This window comes from Trichomycterus rosablanca, chromosome 7 (assembly GCF_030014385.1).
Source record: "Trichomycterus rosablanca isolate fTriRos1 chromosome 7, fTriRos1.hap1, whole genome shotgun sequence".
Taxonomy (NCBI): Eukaryota; Metazoa; Chordata; class Actinopteri; order Siluriformes; family Trichomycteridae; genus Trichomycterus; species Trichomycterus rosablanca.
In genome coordinates, this window is record NC_085994.1 from 28,014,619 (window position 1) to 28,041,897 (window position 27,279).

The window sequence follows — 27,279 nt, forward strand, 5'->3', positions numbered from 1 at the left end:
TATGGACCCTGCTTTGTGCACAAAGGCACAGTCATGCTAGAACAAGTAGGGAGCTTCCTTTAACTGTTGCCGCAAAGCTGGAAGCATGTCATTTAGTTTACACAATTGATTTTATACAGTCTTTAGCTATCAGTGTATCATTCTCATGTTGATTATTAACAACAGTGAGTTTTTGATTCAGAAGAGTCCTTTTGAATCCAGTATTGATTCTCAATACACAGTCAATATCCAACACTATTCTGCACACAACAGCTGCATGTACACAGTGTGTAGTCACACAGCACACACGTATAACCACAGATTTAGATGTTAAGGTTGAAAAATAAAATAATAATAATAATAAACTGATGTATTAAGTTATTTAAAAGAAGTCAGATATGACTTATTATCACAGAGCTTACTTATAACTGTTTGACATACCACCCACTGTCATCCTGAGTAGCATTTAGTGCTTATATTCCTGAGTCTGCTTTATATAGTTTACATAGCCCCAATAAAAACCCCAGGCAGCTCCAACAGCACTTTGTCGGGACGTACTCTATGTATAAGGTTTCATATTCAATGTTATTAACATGCATAAATATTTCTTCACTAAATGATGCTCTGCTGTGTTTTTATGGAGACAAGCTTTATAGATCCTCCAGCAGTCTAGCACATCCCTTTGTCTCTCACTTATTGTGAAGGAATTCAGCTAAGAAAAGTGTGCTATGTTAAAAACATGCATATCTTGTTAAATGTACGAAGAATAACAGACGTGCTTGTAAAAGTCTGCTTAGGTCAGGTTTTACAGTAAGACTGTAAAAGCACAGATGGGAATGGGGGCATAATGGAGTGAGTGGAGGACTGAGTGGCATGTCAAACATGCTGGGAAAGTACAGCTAAATGAACAGTATGTAGAAAGTAAAGACGCCAGAGTAAAACAGAGAGGTGGAGGAACATTGTGAAAGAAGAAGAACAGAAATTTTAAACTTGGTTGCACGTTCATTTCATCTAACACGTTCTTAAAGTATAACTGAATAGGCCATTTTATACCATTTAGAGTTGGATTTTACCGCCTTTCAGACGTGCTTGAAATAAACCAGAACTGGTTTCTACTGTATCCCAAACCAATTAATGCATACTGTACTAAACTATACGTTAAATAAGTGCCTTAACCTATGGTGTTCTTACTATTCTGAGAAATAATGTATTATGCAGTAAACTTAAGTTAAATGTGTATTTATTTATTTTAGGATTTTAATGTCATGTTTTACACACTTTGGTTACATTTATGACAGGACAGGTAATTACTGATTCATTAAGATTCATCAGTTGAAGTCTTTAATGTCATACACATAAATTGAAAATTTTGTATCTCCTGTTTACCTCACTTGCATGTCTTTGGACTGTGGGAGGAAGCCGGAGCTCCCAGAAGAAACCCACACAGACACGGGAAGAACATACAAACTCCACACAGAAAAGACCTGCTATGAGGCAATAGTGCTACCCCCGAGCCACCGTACCCCTCTTAGTTAAATGTAGATATAATATAAATAAAATTAAAGGTATAATGACAGACATTGTTGAATAGTACATGTACTTAAGTGCCTTGCTCATGGGCCCAAAAGAGGCAACTTGGCAGTGGTAAGGGTGGAACCAGCAACCTTCCAATCACTAGTCTTATTTACCTTATTTACGAAGCTACCACTGCCCTAGTAGGACAATAGATAGTCTAAGCAATAAATGGAACCATAAATATGTACATATTTCCTATAGCCCCATAAAATGCTGTCATATCTAATTAATTAATTAATTAATAAGATATGATAAATGCTGGGGATCACCACCATGATACTTCAGTGGATTTGCACGTGAGGCCAGTCTAGCGCACAGAGAGGCACACGCTGATCTACACGTTTTTCCTCTTCTGTACAGCCGTCTCAGGCTACTAGCCAGAGTCCCTACACAGCGTCGAAGACCCCATCCCCTTTTTAGTACACCTAGCAGACTAGTGGCCAATTTTGTCTTCCAGTTGTACCTAGCCAACTGTAGTAGAGCTAAGATTCCAACTCGGAGAGTTCAGATTCCCAGCGTTGGCCTGTGCCACCTGGGCAGCAGAGAGCCTTAACACATACAAAGTATTACACTATGCTTTCTGTATTCCTCCATAACTCATATCATCATTTCATCCAGACAAAAAGTCACTAATGCGGTGACAAGGAGGTGATCCCCAACTGGCCTATCTGTCCTCATACACACCAGCTCTGTGTGGAGACAGATCAGACTGGGATGTATTACACTTCTGTGCCACACGAGCATCTCTAAAATATCTTATTTATGATTTATTAGTTTTAGACCGGGGCGGTTTGGGTCATTTCTGTGTGGAGTTTGCATGTTCTCCCCGTGTCTGCGTGGGTTTCCTCTGGGAGCTCCGGTTTCCTCCCACAGTCCAAAAACATGTAGTCAGGTTAATTGGAGACACTGAATTGCCCTATAGGTGAATGGGTGTGTGTATGTATGTGTGTGTATGTGTGTCTGCCCTGTGATGGACTGAATATCTGAAACTGAGCCATCTTTATATAGGCTTGAACTACATAAATAATATTTAATTAGTACCCTCCAGCAGGTTAGTGGACATTAGGCGGGTAATAAACACTTAATGGTGAATCAGAAACACAAAAGTAAATCAGTATCAGGAGCAGGTTTGTGTTTGGAATGACTAAGACAGTCCAGCTCTTAACCCAATTACAATTCTTCTGTACAGTTGTTCTAGTCTGATTAGCAGCTACTAATTACTACAACTGTTAAAAGAGGTTTTAGCACTTCCAGTCTGGACTCCGAATGGTCAACCTGTTTTATGTGTTCAATAAAGACATGACAAGTATAGTTGTGTGTGTGTTAGTTTAGGTAAAAATGTTTCTCATTTTATGAAAACCAGGCCAATCCAAAGATAATCATAACAAGCATCTTAAAGGAGTTAGAAGTCCTGTGTTTTTTTAAGGACCAGATTTTAATAATCTTTATTTAACACACTCCTCACAAATCATTAATTTTTCTGTGGCTACCTTCTCATCTCCATATGTGACCCCCTGACCTGCAACCTTTGTTGTGAAGTTCATTGAAGGTCAGGACCGAGCTCCTGAGGTGTGACTGTTTTTCTTTTAAACACACTCATCCTCATCGGCTTATCTGCGTCTTTTATCTAAACATGATTAATTACCCTGTTTGTTTTCCTCTGAATAAGAATAGGAGAGAGAAGGACAGAGAGAGATGAAGAGGGAACAAGGTGATTAATGATGATGAAGAACTGGGGATCACAACTCGGCCAAGCCATCAGATGGATCCACTCATTGTCATTACACGCACGCACGCACACACACACACACACACACACACACACACACACACACACACACACACACAATTTCATACAACTGCAACCACCAGTTCTTTTGGTCATGTCTATCACCTAGTATTAAAAATAAACATGCTTTATGAGGTAGTAAGATTTCTTTATTGAGCTGAATTATATAATGAGCACTCAGATTTCACTGTCAACAAAGCTAACCCATAATGACACAAATTCTCTTACCAAAATAAAGTTATTAATTGATAGTGCAGATCCAAGACAATCTAAGTTGCTGAATAATGTCTATACTCAGTGCACTGTGTATTTGTTCCTAAAAGCCTTTACTGCAAATAAACCACTAGGTTGTCCTTTTTTTGTCTGCAAGTTGCACTGAGTAGCATTGTAGCCTTACAGCAAGAGGGCGACATGGAGGTGTAGAGGGTAGCACTGTCACCCAACATAGCCTGGGTTAATTACCCGGCCTGGTAGTCATGGTCCTGTCTGCGTGGAGTTTGCATGTTCTGCGTGTCCTCTTTCGTTTCCTCCGGGTGCTCCGGTTTCCTCCAACAAGTCCAAAGACATGCAGCCAGGCCAGTTGGAGCTACTAAAAATGAGTTTGTGTGTGGCTGGGTGTGTGTGTGTGTGTGTGTGTGTGTGTGTGTCTGCCCTGTGAATCAGTGAATCCAGTGAATCAGACCTACTGTCATTATTTTCTATAATAATACTAATCTGACCACTAAAGAAAACCATAGATAAATGATAAGCTAAACTACTTTCTACACCAAAAAGATGCTAACTACAATGTTAAACAGAAATTGTGAACAGGCTAGACTATCGAGTATAGGAAAACTACACCTACTACTAATGCTAACAAAAAATACTGTATCCCTTGCAGTACACCAAGTAAAGGGGTTATTAGGGTTACTGGGGTTGCATCGAGTCCTAAGGAGGTGGTCAAGTCAAATGTAGAGGGCAATTAACTGGTCTAGGGGTAGAGAGTCATCTCAGCAGGCTCGGGAAGCCTGTTCATTCCAGCCACCCCAGGTCAGAGTCCTGAAGGTAAGTGCATAATCAGCTGCTGTCTTCCTGCCTCGATGCATTCTGGATTATAGAAGTTACCCACATGCAGTTTATAACTTAAGGTTGCTAGATTTTCCAGAGTTCATTCATGCTCTTAGGGCATGCTATTCTTTAGAGTTTTGTAGAGTTGTATTTAAAGACAAGCACTTACCTTTGAGCCAAAATAAAACTGAATGTGACTGAAGCAGAGTGCAAGTTCTGGAACAAAGGTCATTACAAATAGCTTAACAAAGCAGTCATCTTTGAAAGCAATGATGGATAAACTGCTTATTGCCCAGTTATATTAATGTGTATTGCCATGTATTAGTATTGTTGTACTATGCAGGATGATGAACTAATAACTTTTATTGGTTTTCAAATTCAGATTTTTAACTGTACTATGTATTCTGTTATACATTACTCATGCTGATAATATTTGCTATACTAACAACATTTTCTTTTTTACTATAGGATGATGAAGAAGGTATCTGGGCATGACTGTTGCCATAGCTCCTGCCATGTTAAAAAGTAAGTAATAATACTGATTCTAAGTTAATTGTCACTAAGTAAATTAAGCTGTAATTATTTTTGTTCATGTACTGCTTTGTCCGAATTACCCTTTAATGGTGAGCAAAAAGATCATGTTAAAGGAAAGATAAGACTCTCAATGGTACTTAGATTAGAAACGTTCTTGTTTAGTGGAACCAGGAGTGTGTTCCAAAACTGGAATTACTGTTAATCCATGTGGTCTTAAAAATGTATTCATTCCCCAGACCATGAATATTTTACAACTTATAGCTTGTTAAAATGACAGAGTGAGGAAAACCAGAAGGCTTTTCCCACACATAACCACACCTGTGAAGTTTACCGCCCCAGCCTACCTGTATTCTGTGTATAGTTGTGTGTCTGTGTGTGTGTGTGTGTGTGTGTGTGTGTGTGTGTGTGTGTGTGGGGGGGGGGGGTTACTGTATGTCTGGTAGGGCTTATTATTCTTTTTATGGTTAACCCACATTAAGTACAGAATCTGGGTTTATTAAGGGTCATTTCATTCTTTCATTCATAGTGCTGGTCAGATACACTGCATTGCCAGAAATATTTGGACACCTCAACTACTCATTCATTGTGTTTATTTATTGCTCTTGTTTTTATTTCTTTTGTTTTCTCATTGAATATCTCATTCCAAAACTATGAACATTGGTATAGCCTCATTCTCTTTAACCCTTCAACCTCTGAAGATGAATGCATATATTCAGCCTTAAATGTATTACTGAGTTGAGATAATGGGAATAAGGCCTGATTTACAGTCTTTTAAATCAGGTGTTGTTTAGGGTTGGGGACACCAAAGCCAATATATTATTGATTATGGAAATTGTAATACATGGTTTTTTAATTTAGAATTTTGTTCAGTGTGAAGTTCAGTGTGGATCCCTGTATGGTGACTGTAGGCTTTTATCTGGCTTCTCAGCCATGGATTTCCAATGCACATACTTAACAGTTATTTGACTTTAATTGACTGCCTAGTGCGATTGCCAATTGTTATCCTAAAATCATGGTGACACCATGGCCTCTATAGTATATGGCTTCTGGATATGTGCACTTGTTTACCTGCCATGCCCACTTTCTTATCTGTTTTTTATCCCATAGGATCCCATAATTTTATTTTATTTTTTGGAAGGCGCATAAATCTACTGTACTTCTGCTCGACCAATTGTCACAGTTTTGAATATACTAACTCAGGGCAGGCCCACCACCACAAATTTAAAGTTATTTTGACCCACCTATTTATTTTTATCCCTACATGTTTTCTTTACCCGACAGTCACCAAAATTCATGTACACTTTCAATGCAGGTTAACAATCCCTAATCCACAGGAATAATCATCATCCCTTGTTCTTTACACTCACTCCCATTCTTTCATACATGCCCAAGCCCTAGAGTTTCATTTACTTGACAGCCACCAAACAGCACACCCCTTCATCCATTCATCCATATATACTGTACATACTGTACATACAGTGTATCACAAAAGTGAGTACACCCCTCACATTTCTGCAAATATTTCATTATATCTTTTCATGGGACAACACTATAGACATGAAACTTGGATATAACTTAGAGTAGTCAGTGTACAGCTTGTATAGCAGTGTAGATTTACTGTCTTCTGAAAATAACTCAACACACAGCCATTAATGTCTAAATAGCTGGCAACATAAGTGAGTACACCGCACAGTGAACATGTCCAAATTGTGCCCAAATGTGTCATTGTCCCTCCCTGGTGTCATGTGTCAAGGTCCCAGGTGTAAATGGGGAGCAGGGCTGTTAAATTTGGTGTTTTGGGTACAATTCTCTCATACTGGCCACTGGATATTCAACATGGCACCTCATGGCAAAGAACTCTCTGAGGATGTGAGAAATAGAATTGTTGCTCTCCACAAAGATGGCCTGGGCTATAAGAAGATTGCTAACACCCTGAAACTGAGCTACAGCATGGTGGCCAAGGTCATACAGCGGTTTTCCAGGACAGGTTCCACTCGGAACAGGCTTCGCCAGGGTCGACCAAAGGAGTTGAGTCCACGTGTTCGGCGTCATATCCCGAGGTTGGCTTTAAAAAATAGACACATGAGTGCTGCCAGCATTGCTGCAGAGGTTGAAGACATGGGAGGTCAGCCTGTCAGTGCTCAGACCATACGCCGCACACTGCATCAACTCGGTCTACATGGTCGTCATCCCAGAAGGAAGCTGACGCACAAGAAAGCCCGCAAACAGTTTGCTGAAGACAAGCAGTCCAAGAACATGGATTACTGGAATGCCCTGTGGTCTGACGAGACCAAGATAAACTTGTTTGGCTCAGATGGTGTCCAGCATGTGTGGCGGCGCCCTGGTGAGAAGTACCAAGACAACTGTATCTTGCCTACAGTCAAGCATGGTGGTGGTAGCATCATGGTCTTGGGCTGCATGAGTGTTGCTGGCACTGGGGAGCTGCAGTTCATTGAGGGAAACATGAATTCCAACATGTACTGTGACATTCTGAAACAGAGCATGATCCCCTCCCTTCGAAAACTGGGCCTCATGGCAGTTTTCCAACAGGATAACGACCCCAAACACAACCTCCAAGATGACAACTGCCTTGCTGAGGAAGCTGAAGGTAAAGGTGATGGACTAAACCCAATTGAGCACCTGTGGCGCATCCTCAAGTGGAAGGTGGAGGAGTTCAAGGTGTCTAACATCCACCAGCTCCGTGATGTCATCATGGAGGAGTGGAAGAGGATTCCAGTAGCAACCTGTGCAGCTCTGGTGAATTCCATGCCCAGGAGGGTTAAGGCAGTGCTGGATAATAATGGTGGTCACACAAAATATTGACACTTTGGGCACAATTTGGACATGTTCACTGTGGGGTGTACTCACTTATGTTGCCAGCCATTTAGACATTAATGGCTGTGTGTTGAGTTATTTTCAGAAGACAGTAAATCTACACTGCTATACAAGTTGTACACTGACTACTCTAAGTTATATCCAAGTTTCATGTCTATAGTGTTGTCCCATGAAAAGATATAATGAAATATTTGCAGAAATGTGAGGGGTGTACTCACTTTTGTGATACACTGTACATACAAACATCCATCTTTTCATCCATTCATCCATATATACATCCATCCATAAATACTTACATACATACATACATACATACAAACATCCATTCATCTATTCATGATCCATACATCCATACATTCATACATACATGCATTTATACATCCATCCTTCCATCCATACATTAATAAATTCATACATACATGCATCTATACATCCATACATGCATTAATCCATCCATACATACATACATTCATACATACATGCATCCATATATGCATCAATCCATCCATCCATCCATCCATACATACATTCATACATACAGTACATGCATCCATATATGCATCAATCCATCCATCCATCCATACATACATACATACATACATACATACATACATTCATTTACACACTCACATCTTTTACCAAAAGTGTTTAACCCACCACATACTTTACCACTGCTGAGCTGCAATCACACTGGCATCTGGTCCAGCATCTGTATAGAGACATGATTGGGTTGGCATGGCGTGGAGTAGCTGATGCCCAGTGATGGATTGGACGTCTTGTCGGGGGTGTTTTACTGCCTTGCACACAGTAATACTGGGGAAGCTGGACCTATTGTGACCCTGACCAGAATAAAGTGGTAGTAAACATAAAGATAAAATAAAATTAAAATGAGCTGTTGTTGCTTATAGAGATTTCCACTTTAAAAAGCAATGTGTTCATGTGCCATACCTAGTGCATACCATGTGCCATACCTAGTGTATACCTGTGCTATGTCTAGTCGCTATTATTCAAGTAAATTGCATTGATCAGTTTTTACCACACTATGTTTAGATGCAGAGTTTCAGATACACTCCAGCCAATTATGATTGTATCAACATTTCCTGTCACTGCAGAATTAATGCCAGCTGCTAATAAAGACAGTGGTTCCAGTAAAACCAGTGGTCGGAATGTAGGCTTTGCAGTCAGGCAGATTAAAGATTAGTTTAAGGTGCACTCATACACCAGGCGTACAAGTGAATACACAGTCACAGGATTTGAGGTAATCGAAACCCTTTGCCTCTCATCTGCACGAAAGTCTTATAATCCAAGAGATTTGTATTGCATGGCCTTATTTTACTCTTATCAACAGAACTCATCTCACCGCCTGTTTCCTCATAGAGTGTGTGTGTGTGTGTATGTGTGTGGGTCTACTTGTGTTGTATTAACTTTTTCTGGAGCGTCAATGATTTTTCTCCTAAGCAATGGTGGTTTGACTAACAAGAACAATTAACTTTCCTAAATATTTCTTCCACTCTTTTCTTTCATTTCTACTTGTCAATAATTTTTTAAATGTATAAAAAGAGACTTGTTACTCTAAAAGTAAATAGGGCAAAGTACTGGATAAGAAATTGGGAGGTTCTAACGTAAGCCTAACCACTGCCAGGTTTCCATTCTGTGCTTTTAAGCAAAACCCTTAACTTTCAATTCCTTGGTCTGTATTTAGTCACAATTGTAAGCTGCTTCAGAAAAGCATCTTCTCGCTTCTTTCAAAGAGATTTATTTCATGTGTTTGGGTAAAAAGCAGAGTGGGAAATCAGAGCACCAATTTTAGAAGAAAAAGAATGTCTTTATGTTTAATATACACATATATACGTGTACAGTACAATGAAATTATTTTCCACATACAGAGTGCAGGGTCAGCTATTGTACAGTGCCCCTGAAGCAAACAGGGTTAAGGGCCTTGCTCAAGGGCCCAACAGTGGCTGCATAGCAGAGCCTGGAGTTGAAGCAAAATTCTTTCAACTAATAGCCCAAAGCTCTCAGTTGAAGGTTACCACTGTACCAGGCATTACAAACCAACTTCAAAGATTTGAAAAGAATTGTACATGCTTCTTACTTCATCTTTTATTTAATAATTATTAGAAATGTTTAAAAACAATGTTCCTCAAAGACAGATTGGAAGGGATTTGCATATTTCTCCCTCTACAGTGGAAAATGTCATTAAATGATTTAAAGAATCTGGATGAATTTCAATGTGTAAAGGGCAATGGTGCAATCTTAAGCTGAACACCCGTGATCTCCGATCCCTCAGACAGCACTGCATAAAGAACCGTCATTCATCAATACCTGATAAAACCATATGGGCGAGAGATTATTTTGGCAAACCTTTGTTAAGCCTTACAGTATAAAGTCTTAGCCTTAGCATTAACCATGTCCAGTGGTGAAGTGAGTTCTCTGGACTCTGACTCACAGTGGAAATGTGTATTGCGGTCAGACAAATCAGTATTTCAAATCTATTTAAGTGACCCAGACCAAATGTGAAAAAGTACCATCCAGACTGTTATCAGCAACAAGTCCAAAAGCCAGGGTCTGTCATGGTATGGGGTTGTGCCAGTGCCCTTAGGAAAGGTAATTTACAGTTCTGTGACAGCAGCATTAATGCAGAAAAGTATGTTGAGATTTTAAAGCAACATATGCACCTTTTGCAGGTACGTTAATATATTTTTTAATGAGACAATGCAAAACCACATGCTGCTCACATTACAATGATAAGGTTGCAGGAGAGGAGGGTATGGGTACCAGACTGGCCTGCCAGAAAGAATGCGTGGAGAATTTTGAAACGAAAAGTGCGACAATGAAAATCCTGTACTGCTGCACACCTTAAGATGTGTTTGCAGAAACAATGGGGCAAAATAACATCTGAAACACTAAATTGCTTGTTATTCTCTGTGCCAAAATGTTTTATTAAGTGTTGTGAGAAGGAATAACAACATTACAAAGTGATAAAGGCTTTAGCTTCCCGACTTTTTTGGAATGTTTTGCAGGCCTGAAATGCAGGAATGGATGTTTGTTAATAAATAAAATGAAGTTGACTGAACCCAAGAATGAAATAACAAATTTGCTGGCCTTTGAAAAGCATTTCACAACTGTAGGGTGAAATGAGGAGGGCTGTGCACAGGAGATGCCTCCGCAGACATATTTCGGGCACTTTTGCAAGGAAGAGTGTATGTCATGTTAATAGACAAATGTGTAGCAACACATAACCTTGCACAGTACCTCATTAATAAATTGCTGGGCAAAGGCTGGGCCATTCATAAGCCAAATGGAATCACCCTGTGCCCTGGGGTGTGATGAACGCTGTATTTTATTTGTCCTCCTGCCTAACTCTGATCAAGTTATAAATGCTGCCTAGATCCAGTTTGGTAAATACTAACGCCAGTTGCAGTGACTCACACATGGAGTTAATGGGTGGTAGGGGTCAACAATCCTCAATTTTGATTGTGTTGAGACCCTGGTAGTTCATGGAATGTGTTTGCATGAAAGCAAAGACCCATCTTTCTTCCTCACCAAAAAAGAATGTGGCCCCTGCTGGCAAGGTGAAGGGGCGAATGAAGGCAAGAGATAGTACCTCTTGGATATACTCTTCCATAGTCCTCTTCTCAGGAGTGGACAAAAAAAAACAGCCTTCTTCAATAAGTATGATAGCGCAATCATGTGGGCAGTGGGGAGGGAGGACTTGGGCAATCAGGCATTTGCTTATTTTAAATACTTAATTGAATTAATTATTTGTGCTGAACTGATCCAAACTATAAATTGCTGCGTAATTGTGTTTTTTGTCCTGCAGTATGAATTTATGCAAGTAGTGTTCTCCTTGCATCCAGGAAACCCCAATTTATCTTTTATACTTGTGAGTGAAGCTTGATGGTCAATAAAGAAGATGTTTTTACTGCTCCCTCATTTATAATCAGAGTTTGCACAGTTTCAATAGACACTGTGTGATTTCTTTATGCTATATGTTTTTTCTTTTTGCATTTTGTGCTTCTGATTTGTAAACTTGTTGGTCACCTATTTAAGCTATTGTTGCTCCTGAAAATGTTTATTTTTCAATAACAACATACAATTGAACAGGGCGGCTTTAATAGGGTAGAAATATAAGAAATTGACTTGCTAGAAGAGTGCCACAATTAAATAGTCATGTAGTTTTACCTATTTACATGCTAATGTCAGTCCATAGAGATTTCATGGCTGAATGCTTGATTATACACACCTGGTATCAATATGATTGGCTGAAATTGCCATTCCCATTTAAAGTTTTCTGCCACACTTGTAATCACGTAGTTAATTTGTATGACATAGTTTAGAAATGGTATGTAATTAATGGTAGTAATAATTAGTCTAGGGAACAAAATCTAAAAGCATGTGAAAACTAAAATTCCCAGAACACATAACAGCTCTTAAAACTTGTTAGGAGTTAAATTGGGAACAAATATATAAAGATATTTGGCTGTGATGTAGCTTTTGCAAGAAATATTTTGGAATTAAAGCAGAAAGGAGGATTTCGTGGTGCAGTTATCTGACTAATAAGATGACTAATAGAACCAAAGAGGCCTGAGATTATCTTGTTGTGTTCATTTCCTCCCTCATTTTGCACAGAACAAGTAATATAACAAGGAAAATAATTTTAAACATCAGTACTAAATAGTTTATGGTCAAGAGTATGTGGACACCCATCTTAATCATTAAATTAAGTACATTTAATGATCAGATTAAAGAATACCCTTTCTTTTTTGGGGCACAAAATGAGGTCTATAACTGCATAGTTTGACAAGTTTGGTATGACCTAGCCCCAGTGGCCTGCATGCATCAACTTCAACCCCATTCTTTTGTATAAATGAAAACATCAGTTGTGAGCCAGGATCTGACAAATTGGATCTGAACTGGGCATCAATTTCCATACACAGACTCCAATGTTGTGCAAGCCCTCCCAGTAGATTAGATGCTGTTTTAGCCACAAATGAAGGGTTAATTAATGACTATGGGTTTAGTCAGTTATTTACATACTTTTGTCCATATGGTGTATTTACATTATTTTGTATGTGTCAGTTTGACCATGTATCACTGTTGTGGGGTTTTGTTGCATGTGTGTGTGCATTTTATTAATGGATTAGGAAGCTATAGCACTGGAACTTTTGGAATGTGTTAGCAATCTCACATTTTCATTCCTCTGGAAGCTTTGCTATTTGAGAACCACTGAAAGTTGTAACTCAAAACCAGTTTACAGTAGAATGTCCTGAGGAACAGTACTTTAAGCTATTCTTTTTTTCACAGTAACACCTTGTTATATAATCAATTTTTTCCTTAAAGAGTTTAGGTGACTATATGGAATGTTGTTTATGTTGTTTGCTGTTTGTTAGGTAAGGCTAGTACTGGTGCCACAACGTCTGTTTATAAGATTGAGCAATGTCGGGCAATACCAGTTTGCAGGTATTCAGAATCCACATATTCAAAAGATAAGAATACAAAAATTTTTTGTTACCTATGGTAAAATTAATTCTGGAGCTTTTGCTTTACATTTAAAATAATTTATAGTAATTATGGATAGCATCTAAAATTACAAACCTTACAGCCTACAATTATTAGCAGGGGGAAAAGCTTCAAAATAACTCTTTAACTACTAGTGTTGACCTAAGATTACGTACACAATTATAAGAGCTTTTTAAAGAAATTCATAATGGAATGCTGTAAAAAAGCCCCAGAATTTGAACAGATGCAGTATAAATCCTGTAAATCATATGTTGCATTGTATATCTTGATAAAATCTGCAACTGGTAACTGTATGTATGTATGTATGTATGTATGTATGTATGTATGTGTGTGTGTGTGTATGTATGTATGCATGCATGCATGCATGTATGTACTGTATGTATGTATGTGTGTGTGTGTATGTATGTATGTGTGTGTGTATGTATGTGTGTATGTATGTATGTATGTATGTATGTATGTATGTATGTGTGTATGCATGTATGTATGTATGTATGCATGCATGTATGTACTGTATGTACAGTGGGGAAAATAAGTATTTGATCCCCTGCTGATTTTGTAAGTTTACCCCCTTACAAAGACTTGAACAGTCTATAATTTTTATGGAAGGTTTATTTTAACAGAGAGAGACAGAATATCAACAAAAAATCCAGAAAAAATAAACATTAAATAAAGGTTATAAATTAATTTGTATTTAATTAAGGGAAATAAGTATTTGATCCCCTACCAACCAGCAAGAATTCTGACCCCCACAGACCGGTTATGTGCCCATGAGGCACACAAATTAGTCCTGTCCCTGTATAAAAGACTCCTGTCACAGAATCAGTTTCTTCCATTCAAATCACTCGACCACCATGGGCAAGACCAAAGAGCTATCAAAGGACGTCAGGGACAAGATTGTAGACCTGCACAAGGCTGGAATGGGCTACAAGACCATCAGCAAGAAGCTTGGTGAGAAAGAGACCACTGTTGGTGCGATAATTTGAAAATGAAAGAAATACAAGATCACAGTCAATTGCCCTCGCTCTGGAGCTCCATGCAATATCTCTCCTCGTGGGGTAAGAATAATTCTGAGAAAGGTGAGGTCAGCCCTGAATTACATGGGAGGAGCTTGTCAATGATCTCAAGGGAGCTGGGAGCAGAGAAATGCTGGATATGACCCCAAGAACACCATCCCCACTGGGCATTTCTCTGCCTCCAAACACGGCGAGTGGAGTTGATGCCAAAGAGCTTTAAATTTGGTCTCATCTGACCATATCACATTCTCCCAAGCTTTCTCTGAATCATTCAGGTTTTCATTGGCAAACTTCAGACGGGCCTGTACATGAGCCTTCTTGAGCAGAGGGACTTTGTGGGCACTGCAGGATCTCAATCCATTACGGCGAAGTGTGTTACTAATGGTGTTCTTGGTGACTGTGCTCCCAGCTCCCTTGAGATCATTGACAAGCTCCTCCCATGTAATTCTGGGCTGACCTCACCTTTCTCAGAATCATTCTTACCCCACGAGGTGAGATCTTGCATGGAGCTCCAGAGTGAGGGCGATTGACTGTGATCTTGTATTCCTTTCATTTTCGAATTATCGCGCCAACAGTGGTCTCTTTCTCACCAAGCTTCTTGCTGATGGTCTTGTAGCCCATTCCAGCCTTGTGCAGGTCTACAATCTTGTCCCTGACGTCCTTTGATAGCTCTTTGGTCTTGCCCATGGTGGTCGAGAGATTTGAACGGAAGAAACTGATTCTGTGACAGGAGTCTTTTATACAGGGACAGGACTAATTTGTGTGCCTCATGGGCACATAACCGGTCTGTGGGGGTCAGAATTCTTGCTGGTTGGTAGGGGATCAAATACTTATTTCCCTTAATTAAATACAAATTAATTTATAACCTTTATTTAATGTTTATTTTTTCTGGATTTTTTGTTGATATTCTGTCTCTCTCTGTTAAAATAAACCTTCCATAAAAATTATAGACTGTTCAAGTCTTTGTAAGGGGGTAAACTTACAAAATCAGCAGGGGATCAAATACTTATTTTCCCCTCTGTATGTATGTATGTATGTATGTATGTATGTATGTATGTATGTATGTGTGCTTTTGCATCACCATTACCATCATGCTTTCTCCTCCGTGTGTTGTGGTTGGTGTCACACACTAAGAAACCATCCTGTTGGCCTTCTTGGCAGCATACAAAAATCCTCTCTAAAGATTACATTTTTGAATACATGTCATAAGTATTAATTTTCTGGTGCTGAATGCCCCAGTTAGTTTATCATTTTTGCCATCTTAGCTATGACTTTCTTACTGCAGCTTGACTTGTCAAACCTGCAGTGTTTTTATCACAGTTGAAACTGCAACTGGCTTGCTTTAACCAATCTTAAGCTGAAGCTGAAATCGTTATCCTGTGAACCACCTATCACTCAAACTGTTCACTTTTTCACATTTAATTGTTAGTAGTGCTGCTTTGGGTCTATCCAAGCTTATTTCTCTCAGTTTATCCAGTTTTAAAGTGCCTTTTGATGGGCAGTGGTAGCTCAGTGGTTAAAGTACTGGACTAGTGATCAGTAGTTCGCTGGGTCAAGCCCCACCACCATCAAGTCACCACTATTGGGCCCATGAGCAAATGTCTTTAATTCTCAATTGCTCACATTGTACTCAATAACAAATAAAAGACACTTTGGATATACAGTGTCTGCTAAATGTCAGAAATGGAAATGATGGTGTATGAAACAGTTTTTACTGATACCTTGGCTTCCTTTGCAAATTCTTTATACAAAAACCTACATTTTTAGTGTTTATAACCTATATGTGGGTTTGTAAAACAAATTGCAAAAACAATTGTGAATCTTTTACCCATAGTGTACATAGTGTACAAACTGTGTTTAGGTTTAATCACCAGTTGCACAGAATGCAGCTAAAATGTGCCTAAAAATTACACCTGAGTGCATTTAGCTTTCTATATGCTTAAGATTAAGTGGCAGTCACAACACAAATTTTATTTACACAACATATTTAATGTCATAGATTTAAGTACATGATTGGATAATCATTTAACTGCATTGATAAAGTTTCTGATGATGGATATTTACAGTGGTACCTTGAAACAACATCTGTATCTATTTTGTTCTGCTGTAATCCTGTGGAATGTTATGTTTATTCACAGTTATTTTATATATTTTTGTTTATGCATTTTCTGCCCTTTTTCTCCTGACTTTTTAACATATCCAATTACCCAATTGCATTATGCTTCCTCTCTACTGATGCCGATCCCCGCCCTGATTGAGGAGAGCAAGACTGACACACACACCCTCCGACACATGTGCCGTAGCCGACTGCATCTTTTTACCTGCACGAGGCAAGTTCATATGCGGATCAGCTTTGTGTACAGAGAGCCACACCCTGATCAACGCATTATTCCTCGACTCTATGCAGGCACCATCAATCAGCCAGCAGAGGTCATAATTGCCTCAGTTATGAGAAGTCCCTATCTGGCTCCCACCCTGTATGAACAACAGCCAATCGTTGTTCATGTAGGCATCCAGCCCAGCCGCTGTGCCACCTGAGCGCCCCTTCACAATTATTTTAAATGATCATGGTTGGCTTAGATGAAATATCCATGTGATTCTTATTTAATACTTTTTCCACAACTCATTTTTAAAATCTTTATTGACAACGCTCTTTCAGTTGTCTGTCTTTTTTTTCTGGTGCTTCTTCTCTCTCTATGTGAAAACATTTAGACACATTCTCCCTTCTCATTCTTAATGCTGGCACTATGAACAGGAAGCTGGATTTGAATATGTAAAGCAGAGATAAATGAGCTAAAGTGATTTTTTGGTTTTGTTCCCAGCACTAATGGGTGAACAGAAGAGTATTGTTTACCATTTATATTGTTTTTGAAGAATGTAACACAAAGTGTTGCGTTATGATGATGCAGGTGTGCTTAAAGAACCAAACCTACAAACACACAAACACACACACACACACACACACAATGCACATACATACACAAAAGCTCTCAAATAAGATTCACATGTTTGGACGTGTTAGTGTTTTAGGTTGCAGTGCAATATTTTCAGTACAATTTCTGTGTGTCTGTGTGTGTGTGTGTGTGTGTGTGTGTGTGTGTGTGTGAAAGGGACATTAGCAGGGATTAAAGCAGCATTTGCGTGAGCTTTTTAGGCTCTAAGACACAAAGCCAAATGCAAGTGGAGCGTCAGTGCACCTGGGGAAGTTTCCGGGAAAGTCCTTGTACACACACAAACACAGACACACTCACACACACACACACACACACACACACTTCAAAAAGATTAACAACACATGAGGAATGAAAAAGGAATGAAACAGTAAAAGGTTTTTTTATATATATATATTTAAATGAAAATTTACTGTAAATAAATTTTTTATGTGAGATTTGTTTCAATTTGTTTCTTCCATGTAGTTTCAATTCAGTTAACTGTTTCTTACATTTCCCATGATGCCATTTAACTAAACAGACATTTTGAGTCAGCATTTTTTTCACTGCATCCTAACTTATTTAGTTAAATAATGAGTAAAGTTTTATTCCTCTACCACTTTTTCTGACAGCAAAAAGTGATGATAGGACTCACTGTTGCAGACGCAGGAAGAGGATTCCTAACCCAGCTTTTTTTCACTTTGTGTCTGTCGAGTGCTTGACAAGACCGGTGGCATTACCAAAACTTTACCCTGGGCCAGTGGTGGAGGGCTGTCTTGTAAAACTTATTACACACCCCTGTTATAATGCCGTCCACTTGTTGATGACCATCTTAATTGTGTTTTATGATATTTGTAATGCCTTGGAAATGTTTTGTACCTTCTCCTGCTTCTCCTGACTGATAGCTTTTAACAATGAGTTCTCTTTGATGACTTGAGCTGTAAGATTCAATTAAGTAAATGTCAGGAAAATCCTACTAAAAGAGTTAAACTTTAATTGTACTTTAATTGATTTCATTTGCTTGAGTTCTATTTTACTTGAGTTTGAGTGTGATTGGTTAATTCTGAACACAGCCACATCCCCAGTTATAAGACGTTCACACTTATGCTACCACACACATTTAGCCATGCAGTGTGTCTATACAAACATTTGTGAAGGAAATAATCTTACTAAACTGTTCACAAGCAGCTGCATGCAAGACTTACATTACCCACAACAATGCCAAGGATCGGATGGAGTGGTGTAAAGCATGCCACACTGGAGTGTGGTGAATCACACTTCTCTGTGTGGCAGAATCTAATGAAGCTTTTTTGATAGATGAGCCTTGGTTTGGTGCATGCCAATTGAACATTACCTGCCAGACGGCATCAAACACCTTTAGGATGAACTAGAATGGAGAGTGTGAGCCAGGCCCTCTCATCCATTTTACATTTACATTTTCAGCATTTAGGAGACGCTTTTACCCAAAGCGACTTACAGTACTTTGACAGTATATATTGTCTAAGCAATCGGGGGTTAAGGGCCTTGCTCAGCCCAACAGTGGCAACCTGGCAGTGGTGGGGCTTGAACCAGCGATCTTTCGATTACTAGTCCACTACGCTGCAACTGCCCAACAACATCCAACAACAATGTCTGACCACACAAATGCTATTTGGAAAAATACCCACAGACACACTCTAAAATCCTGTAGAAAGCCTTCCCTGAAGAGTGGAAGCTGGTATAGCTGCAAAGGTGGAATTAACTCCTTATTTTTATTGCTTTATTTAGGGCAGTTGTAGCCTAGTGGTTAAGGTATTGGACTAGTAATTGAAAGGTCACTGGTTCAAGGCCCACCACTGCCAGGTTGCCACTGTGGGGCCCTTGAGCAAGGTCCTTAACCCTTAATTGCTCAGACAATATACTGTCACAGTACTGTAAGTCGCTTTGGATAAAAGCATCTGCTAAGTACTAATAATGTAAATGTATTAATGCCTACGGATTTAGAATGGGATTTAGAATGGGATTAGAATGTCACAAAAGCTCCTGAAATCAAAACAAAATCAGCCATGCAAAAAAGGGGTCCGAATACTGTACACATACTCGTACACATAGTCCACTGTACACATACTGTAGATAGACACCTACAGACCTGCTTCTATGTTACAGTATGTGGTTGTACTAAATCTAATCTGCCACACTCATTCTCCACCCTGGGTTGACTTATAAAACTGTATAACAGAAAGTCAACATTTCTGAACAAGATTGACATGTAGTGAAATGGAACAGTATAAAAATAACAGCTAAAGTATTTGAACAAGCCGACACAGGAGCACTTCAATATTTTCTTTCTATCCTGCATTCAGTGATCAGCTATGCATACAGGGACCCTCTCCACAGTCATACAATCCAAATCTGATAAAGCTCAGAAACCAGCAGGCGCTTTCGTCTCTTTCCATTTTGTTTTTCTTTTAAAAGCCATTTCACTCTGTGGATAGAAGACGAGAACAGACAGCAATAAGAGAAGAAAAAAAAAAACAGAAAGTTTTTGCTTCTCTTTCTCTATTAGATAAGAGTTTTAAAACTCATGCCATTAATTGCTTAAATAAGAGTAGGAAATTATCCTAATAATGTGTTACTTGGTGCACATGATCAAAAAAAGATTAAAGTGAATTTCACCTTTTCTTTACTGCCCACATTTTTACGTACATACTCTGTTTAGCTCTTATTCAGAGCACTGCTAAAAGCTTGACTACAAGGTTTTCTGATACAAGAGACATAAGAAACGCGACCACAGTGCTAACAATAGCTATTAGCCCTACAGATTATTGAATTAGGTGATATCGCTGTTTCAATTCAGACATGTGTGTTTTGAGCCGGAGTGTGTGCGGTCCTGTCAATAGCACGTGCTGAAGAGGGCGAAAGCATGTTATGACGTGTGGGAGCTAAATCCCTGTCTGTGGCTCTGTCACTTTAAATTAGCATGAACTGGGTTAATGTAACTGAGTAAGGGGTAGCCAGGAGAGTTAGTAAAAAGCCTGATCATTCCCAGAAGCCATTTTTGCTTCCTTGCCAGTGCTGAGGTTAATGTGTACTTCAGCAGCGGGTGTTGGATGAAGGGATTTTTTGCGTGTGGCAGACTAAAGTCTATAGTCTTGGCGTCTTTTATCTGGGTTTCATGTAAAAGCTGTACTTGTAAGGCAACATTCAGCAGAGGATTAGTTGCCATGCTTTTCCTCCTTGTCTTACCAAAACACGGCCAACTGCAGATCTTTTGATGCACGGCGACGGCCCCGGTTTTGAATTAACACTTATAATGTTCAAGTCCAGCCTCACAAAAATGGACACTGTTTTAAGTTCATTTAAATCCATTATGCTTGCTTTTTTTATCACACTAACAGGTCCCTGCATCAGTCTATTGGTAGCATGTAATTCGTTTCCACATAGTTTGTGCCAGTACTGCTGGCTCAGTCACGAAGCTGGTAAGCCTTATTTTGGCCCAATAGCAAAACCATTACATAATTATATGTGGCAGTTTACTAGTTCATTAATTAAACATAATTACTAGGTATTACTATTTTGCTGCTACTTTAACTCCTTTAGTATCTGTTGACAGAAAGAAGACATGTTAAGCAGAAAGCCAGATTTCTGTTTTATTGCATTTAGTGATTTATTGCATGTATGTTTCACAAGAAAATACATGTAATTTTTATGCAGTATTAAAAAGCAGCTTAGCTATAGGCTAAAGTGTGAGTATTTGGCGTGGCCTCCCCGTACACATGAGCAACGGAAGAAACCTGGATCTCTTAAACCTAAATGAACCTTAAATAATGTCAATACTAAATCCTGTACTATTTCATATCAAAATAACTGCTGTGAAAAAGGTCTGTTAAACCAGATTTAAGCAAGACATTCTTGAGCATTACATACACATGTTGATGTGTTTAATTAATTGGAAGCTTGCAAATGTGTATAAGATCAACTGTCAGTTACATCAATCCATTCAAAATGCCAAAGATCACAGAATTTGACAGATTTAAATCATAATTTAAATAAAGCCACTCTCAAATGGAAAATCAGCAAACAAACCCAAAACTTAAGGTGTGTTTTTCAAGCTGTTATAAAGAAATGTAAAGATCAAGGATAAAAAGTACTGGAAAGACAAGAAGATGAGAAGAGACTTCTGGTGAGAAGTTTCTCATAGTTTCCACTTTGAAAAACCAGAAGAAATCTAGCAAGGACCTGGCTTAGCATCTGGCAGCTTCATCAGGATGCCAAGTTGACCCTTCTACAGTTCTAAGAAGCTTGATCAGGAATGGCTCAAAAAATGTTTAAATCAATAATTGAACCAATTGCTCTATATGGCAGTGAAGTGTGGGGTTTGCTAACACACCATCAATTCCACAATTGGGACAAACATTCATTAGAGACCCTACACACAGAGTTTTGCAAAATAATTCTAAAAGTGCACAGACACACAACAAACAATGTGTGCAGGGCAGAATTAGGCCGATTTTCACTTATTATAAACATACAAAAAAGAGCAATTAATTTCTGGAAACATCTAAAAGAGAGCGACCCCCAATCTTATAATTATAAAGCCCTGAAACACCAAGAGCTGAGCAAAGATACCAGTCCCCTCATCCAGCTGGTCCTGAGTCACTGCACCGATACACCACTAACACACACCTGCACACCACTAACACACACCGACACACCACCAACACACACTGACACACCACCAAAACACAACGGCACACAACTAACACATACCGGTACACCACTAACACACACAGACACACCACTAACACACACTAACACAGTAAAGACTCAGGAATAGGAAAAATCTGCAAACCCAATTAGAATGAACCAAATTACACAAAGACTGAGAATAAAATATCTGAATTATTGGGAAGCTGAAAGTAAAGTCCAGAGTAAAATGCAGTGTTATTTGGCCCTAAACTGACACTACAATGTAGCAGATTATCTGAGCACAGTGTCTGATCCTAAATTAAGAAACACCTTGACGAGGTACAGACTGAGCGCACACGACCTGGCCATGGAGACACACCCGGTCCTGACCGCCCCGGGAGGAGAGGCTGTGTCAGCACTGCACTCTCAGTACAGTAGAGACGGAGCTGCACTTTCTCACCCAATGTACCAAATATTTGCACTGTTTTTTAATTATTATTTATTTTTGCACCTGTAACTGTTTTGGATATATTTGTTCTTTCTTATTGTTATTTTTCTTTTCTCTGTAACTGAGCTTTGGCAATACGAAAGTCTTTATTTGTCATGCCAATAAAGCTTCCTTTGAGTTTGAGTTTGAATGGTCTTTTTGCAAGGGTCGCAGCCAAAGTGTTAAAAACACTTTTACAAAGGAACTGAAGGTGAAAAGGCTAAGACATTCTAAAGCTCACAAAGATTGGAGTGAAGATCAGTGGAAAAGAGTTTTATGGAGTGACAAATCCAAGTTTGAAATTTTTGGGTCCAATTTTTGACAATACGTAAGAAGAAGAGTTGGAGAGAGATGGAAGAATGAGTGATTGTAGCCTTTAGTGAAACATGGTGGAGGGTCTGTCCTGGGTTAAAGCTGCATTTCTGCCAGTGATGTTGGCAATATTGTTTGAACTGATGAGATCATAAATGCTTAAAAGTACATACAGGTTTTAATTCTTCATGCCATTCCTTCTGGAAAGTGCCTGATTGGTAACAGTTTTATTTTTTAGCATAATAATGATCCAAAGCTCACTGCTAATGCAGCAAAATCATATTTGGAAAGAAAAACAGCCGATAAAACTCCAGACCTGAATATTATAGAAGAAGAACTCTGGGAAGTGCTGAAAGAAGCCTGGTATAATATACCTTACCTGTAGAAGCCATTTTGTTTTGTGGATTTTTCACCCTTCATCTACCAATCTAGTCATTTCCAATTTCTGATTTTAAATCCACTGCCACTTGCACAACCTCCATCTGATTAAGGAGAGCCAGATCACCACACGCCCCTTCCAACACATGTCCAATCTGTGGATGTTTCTAATCACCTGCCAGTGTTGGTTTCCCACAAGGAGCTGTATCTCTTACGGCAAGCCACGCTAGGCTCCATGTGACTGATCACTCTGGAGTGCTTTGCTAGCACATTAAAATGGAACTAGCTGCACAATACTGCATTAATATTTAGATTAATTTGTTTTGTGTGTAACCTTGTACATCTACAGTATATATTTTAATAGAATTTCAAATGATTGTCAAAAAATAACAGTTGTATGATAGAAGCGTGTGAGATCTCTTAGATCTCTTTGTTCCAGGTTCCAATGATGAGGAATGATAATGCTACATGTTTAAGGACATTTTAGAGAATTATGTATTTTGACAGTTTGACAGCCCCCTCACATAAAACATGACCTATAAAGATAAGGTTTACCAATTTTGGTGTGGAAAGTTTTTACTGGTCTGTCAGTCCAATTCAGGAGTTGTGTGATTTTTTTTTAAAAGTTATGTGCAAGCTATACCTAATATCTGTTTCTAACGTGTCTTGTGGTTGAATGGAAGTAAATTCCCACAGTCATGTTTTAAACATGGAGCAGAGATGGGGATTTAATACTTTTAATTTTGGAATCCACTTAACATTTAAAAAACGGATGTAATAAAACCAAGTATAATTGATACATGCAGTGTATAATTTTTAACAATGTAGTTCGGGATGTGTTACGACCTTTACGAACAGTTCCAAACTGACACAGAGGGTTAGCTAAATGCTGTAAAATAGCCTGTAGTACATGGGAGACATAAATCGAACTTTCCGATTTTAAGTGAAAGAGAAGTACCCAGAAACATTAAAAAAAGGTAAAGATGTTCTGCTTGGTTGAAACATGGTTGTGTTATGAGCCCGCACATACTATCACAACACTGTGACATTATTATTATTATTTATTTATTAAAAGTGTGTCTCTTTTCTGCTGACCATTTGGTGCATATTTTCTGAATGCTTTATGTAAGATAGGACTGTATTAAAGTGCTAGCAGGTTACAAATATTGCGGGAAATCTAGTGTACAAATATTTTTACCATTTAATTTTAATACGATTCTAAAAAAAACAGGTGACAGGAAATATATAAATGTAGAAGGATGAAAGACAATAAAACTTAATGAGTGTATTGCTGAGAAAGGAAGAAAACAATGTTGAAACTTGTGGAAGAATGAGAGGGAAGTAGGGGAGTGAAATGATGGGAAAGAACCACGATAAACCACGATAAACAGGAACCTGCAGACTTTCCATTTGGAAAGTCTGCAGGTTCCTGTTTATCGTGGTTCTTTTAATAGTGACTGTAAATGATCAGCTCATTGAATTGCTCTTGATTGGATGCAGTGATTCCCAATGCTGTTTATTTACTCGTTTACAGCTGGCTCTCATTTCTGTTCTGCATATCTCTCACTTGGACTTTGAGTTGCATTCCCTCGGCCTAGGCTCCTTTACTTGAAAGTGTTTTCAAGAATTTTATATAAAGCAGACATACTGTACCTGGCATTGTACCAGCTTGTAGATGTAGATTTTAAGTGAAACAAACATACAAAGTCCAGGTAAGGTCACACTGTGGTTGTCTGATTGCATATTCAGTGGAATTGGCATGATTGTACTTCTATAAAATGTAAAAGGATAGGGTTGAGGCTTGGACCAGTTTAGTGGTCAAAGGTTTTATTACAGCCTCATTTATATAAAATCAAGCATCAATCATAATAATTTTTTGTGCAACTGAATCAGACATCAGGGAATAAACCAGATAGGCAGACATTTACTTCAGCTGAAAATTGCAAAGCAATTCAAACCATATGGATGTTGTATTGGTACATTTTTCAGCTTTATGTATTTATAATGTCCTGCCCTTATTTCTTTACACAACTGTCACTGTGTGGAATTTGTGCAGATCTATAATTCTAAAATGTTAAACAAAGCAAACTCTTGTTTTGGTTTTGAAGAATGTAAAGATGCAGACATATGTGGCTTTCCCTGCAACCAAACATATTCTAATCCAGTATTTCTCAATAATGGTACTTGAGGACCTCTGCCCTGCACATTGTAATGTGGTCTTTGCTCACAACACATCTGTTTCAACTTATCAGCTAATTACCAAGCCAGAATTGGGTGGCTGTGTTCAAAAGCTTGATTCCATACTGCCCGAACATATACTGCATACTGCCCCAGTATATACCTCATGCCACAGCACTTTAAATGTTTTTCCTTTACTTTCCTACTCACATGGTGACATTTGCCAATCAGTATTTTGAGTCAGTGAGTCATGTGACAGTTTCTACTCAAATCCCAACCTCCAAGTCATTGTAAAGCATGTGCTGAAAATGGTCCACCATCCAAATAATATGTCCAGTGGTGGATAGGGAGGGAGTAAAATTACAATAAATAGAAGCTAATGCCAACCATTCCCAAATTCTAATAATAGCACCAGGTCTTGTTGTTTCATGCATTACCACCACTTTATTTATATATATTTATATTTTTGGCATTTAGCAGACGCCTTTTATCCAAAGCGACTTACGTTACAGTATACAGTCTGAGCAATTGAGGGTTAAGGGCCTTGCTCAAGGACCCAACAGTGGCAACCTGGCTATGGTGAGGCTTGAACCAGCGACCTTCTAATTACTAGTCCAATACCTTAACCGCTAGGCTATGACTTGCCTTTATCACTTTATCCTGGTCAGGGTCATGGTTGGTTCGGCTTCCCTAAAATCACTAGGCACAATGCAGTAACATATGGGCAAAAGGATGGGAAAAAGCACTGCTGGGGATTCAACCGTTTCCAGCGATAGTATAATTTACCACTACACACCCAAATGAGTTAACAAGCACAGAATATTAAGTCCACTTATTTTGTGGTAAGTTTTTAGTATTTTGTTTATAGTTATTATGTTTTTATAGTGGTGGTACCAAATCGTATATTAAATTGAATATAATAAAGTGAAAAAGTCACAATAACAGAAACTAACTTTACCAGTAACTTTACTGTTAATAAAGATGTCAAATTGGTGCACAACTTTTGCCTACTTGGATCAGTTATTAATAACAAATTATTCTGCAGTCACAGACTGGGTACTTAGCAAAACTAAAGATATTGGACATATTGTGAAAAGTGCCAATTCATTAAAAAAACATAGTTATGTTTAAAAGTGTTAAAGGTAAAAAAAAAAGGACAGCCAGCAACAACATGGGAGAATACAATTAAAGCAACAATGTACAAGCCATTTAAAAGTTGATGTCTAGACTTGACCAATGAAAAAAGAAAGTAACAGAGTGTTAAAAAAATTTTTTTATTATTTGCTTGTTTGTTTATTAGGATTCTGTCATGTCTTATACTTTGGTTACACAATGTCACAAGCAATTGTGGAGGGAAACCAACACAGACACAGGGAGAACATGAAAACTCCACACAGAAAGAACCCAGACCACCCTATCTGGAAACAAACCAAGACCTTCTTGCTATGATGCAACAAAAACTTGGATCTGTTTAGGCAAATAATGTTTTTTTGTAAACAATAACATGACTTAACAAAGCCTCTCTGAACAGTGCTAATTAACCCTCAACTGCTTGTATTGTATTTTGTCACAATTTTAATTTAAACTTTTATCTGGTAAATTCTATACATGCAAATGTAATCAAAACTAATGTTACTGGGTTTGAAACTGTAGATGCACATACAACAACAAACCTTTATTTGTACTCATGTTAAAATATGGATTTTTCTTCTGTACAGGCAATGTGAAGGATGCTGGTATCCTAAGCAGATCATGTTGAGATTGTCAACCTGTTGAAATTGCACACATTGCAGAGGATTTCAACCAATGCTACTACACAACCCCTCAGTGAACTAATCCATCTAACATGGTTGCCTCTTCTAAAGTCATGGCATGGTGTGGTGTATGGGGTAACCAAATTAAGGGACTTTGCTTCATTGTTGGAAGATTAAGACCGTTATGCAGTGTTGTTAGATGTTTCCTTCATTGTTGTCAGAGGACGGAACATTTCCTAATTTCTTCCAACAAGATAATGCCCTGCATCACTGACAT

The 27,279-nt window shown here is 38.5% G+C and overlaps 1 protein-coding gene across 1 annotated transcript in view; it reads left to right on the forward strand.

Moving 5' to 3' along the window:
* LOC134317836 (ERC protein 2) overlaps positions 1 to 27,052 on the forward strand; it is a 278,737-nt gene extending 251,685 nt beyond the window's left edge. The window contains exons 17-18 of the mRNA XM_062998556.1: positions 4,859 to 4,915; positions 26,967 to 27,052. Coding sequence (XP_062854626.1) covers positions 4,859 to 4,885 — 27 coding nt within the window. The 3' untranslated portion in view covers positions 4,886 to 4,915; positions 26,967 to 27,052. The remainder of the gene's footprint in view (positions 1 to 4,858; positions 4,916 to 26,966) is intronic.
* The last annotated feature ends 227 nt before the right edge of the window (positions 27,053 to 27,279 follow it).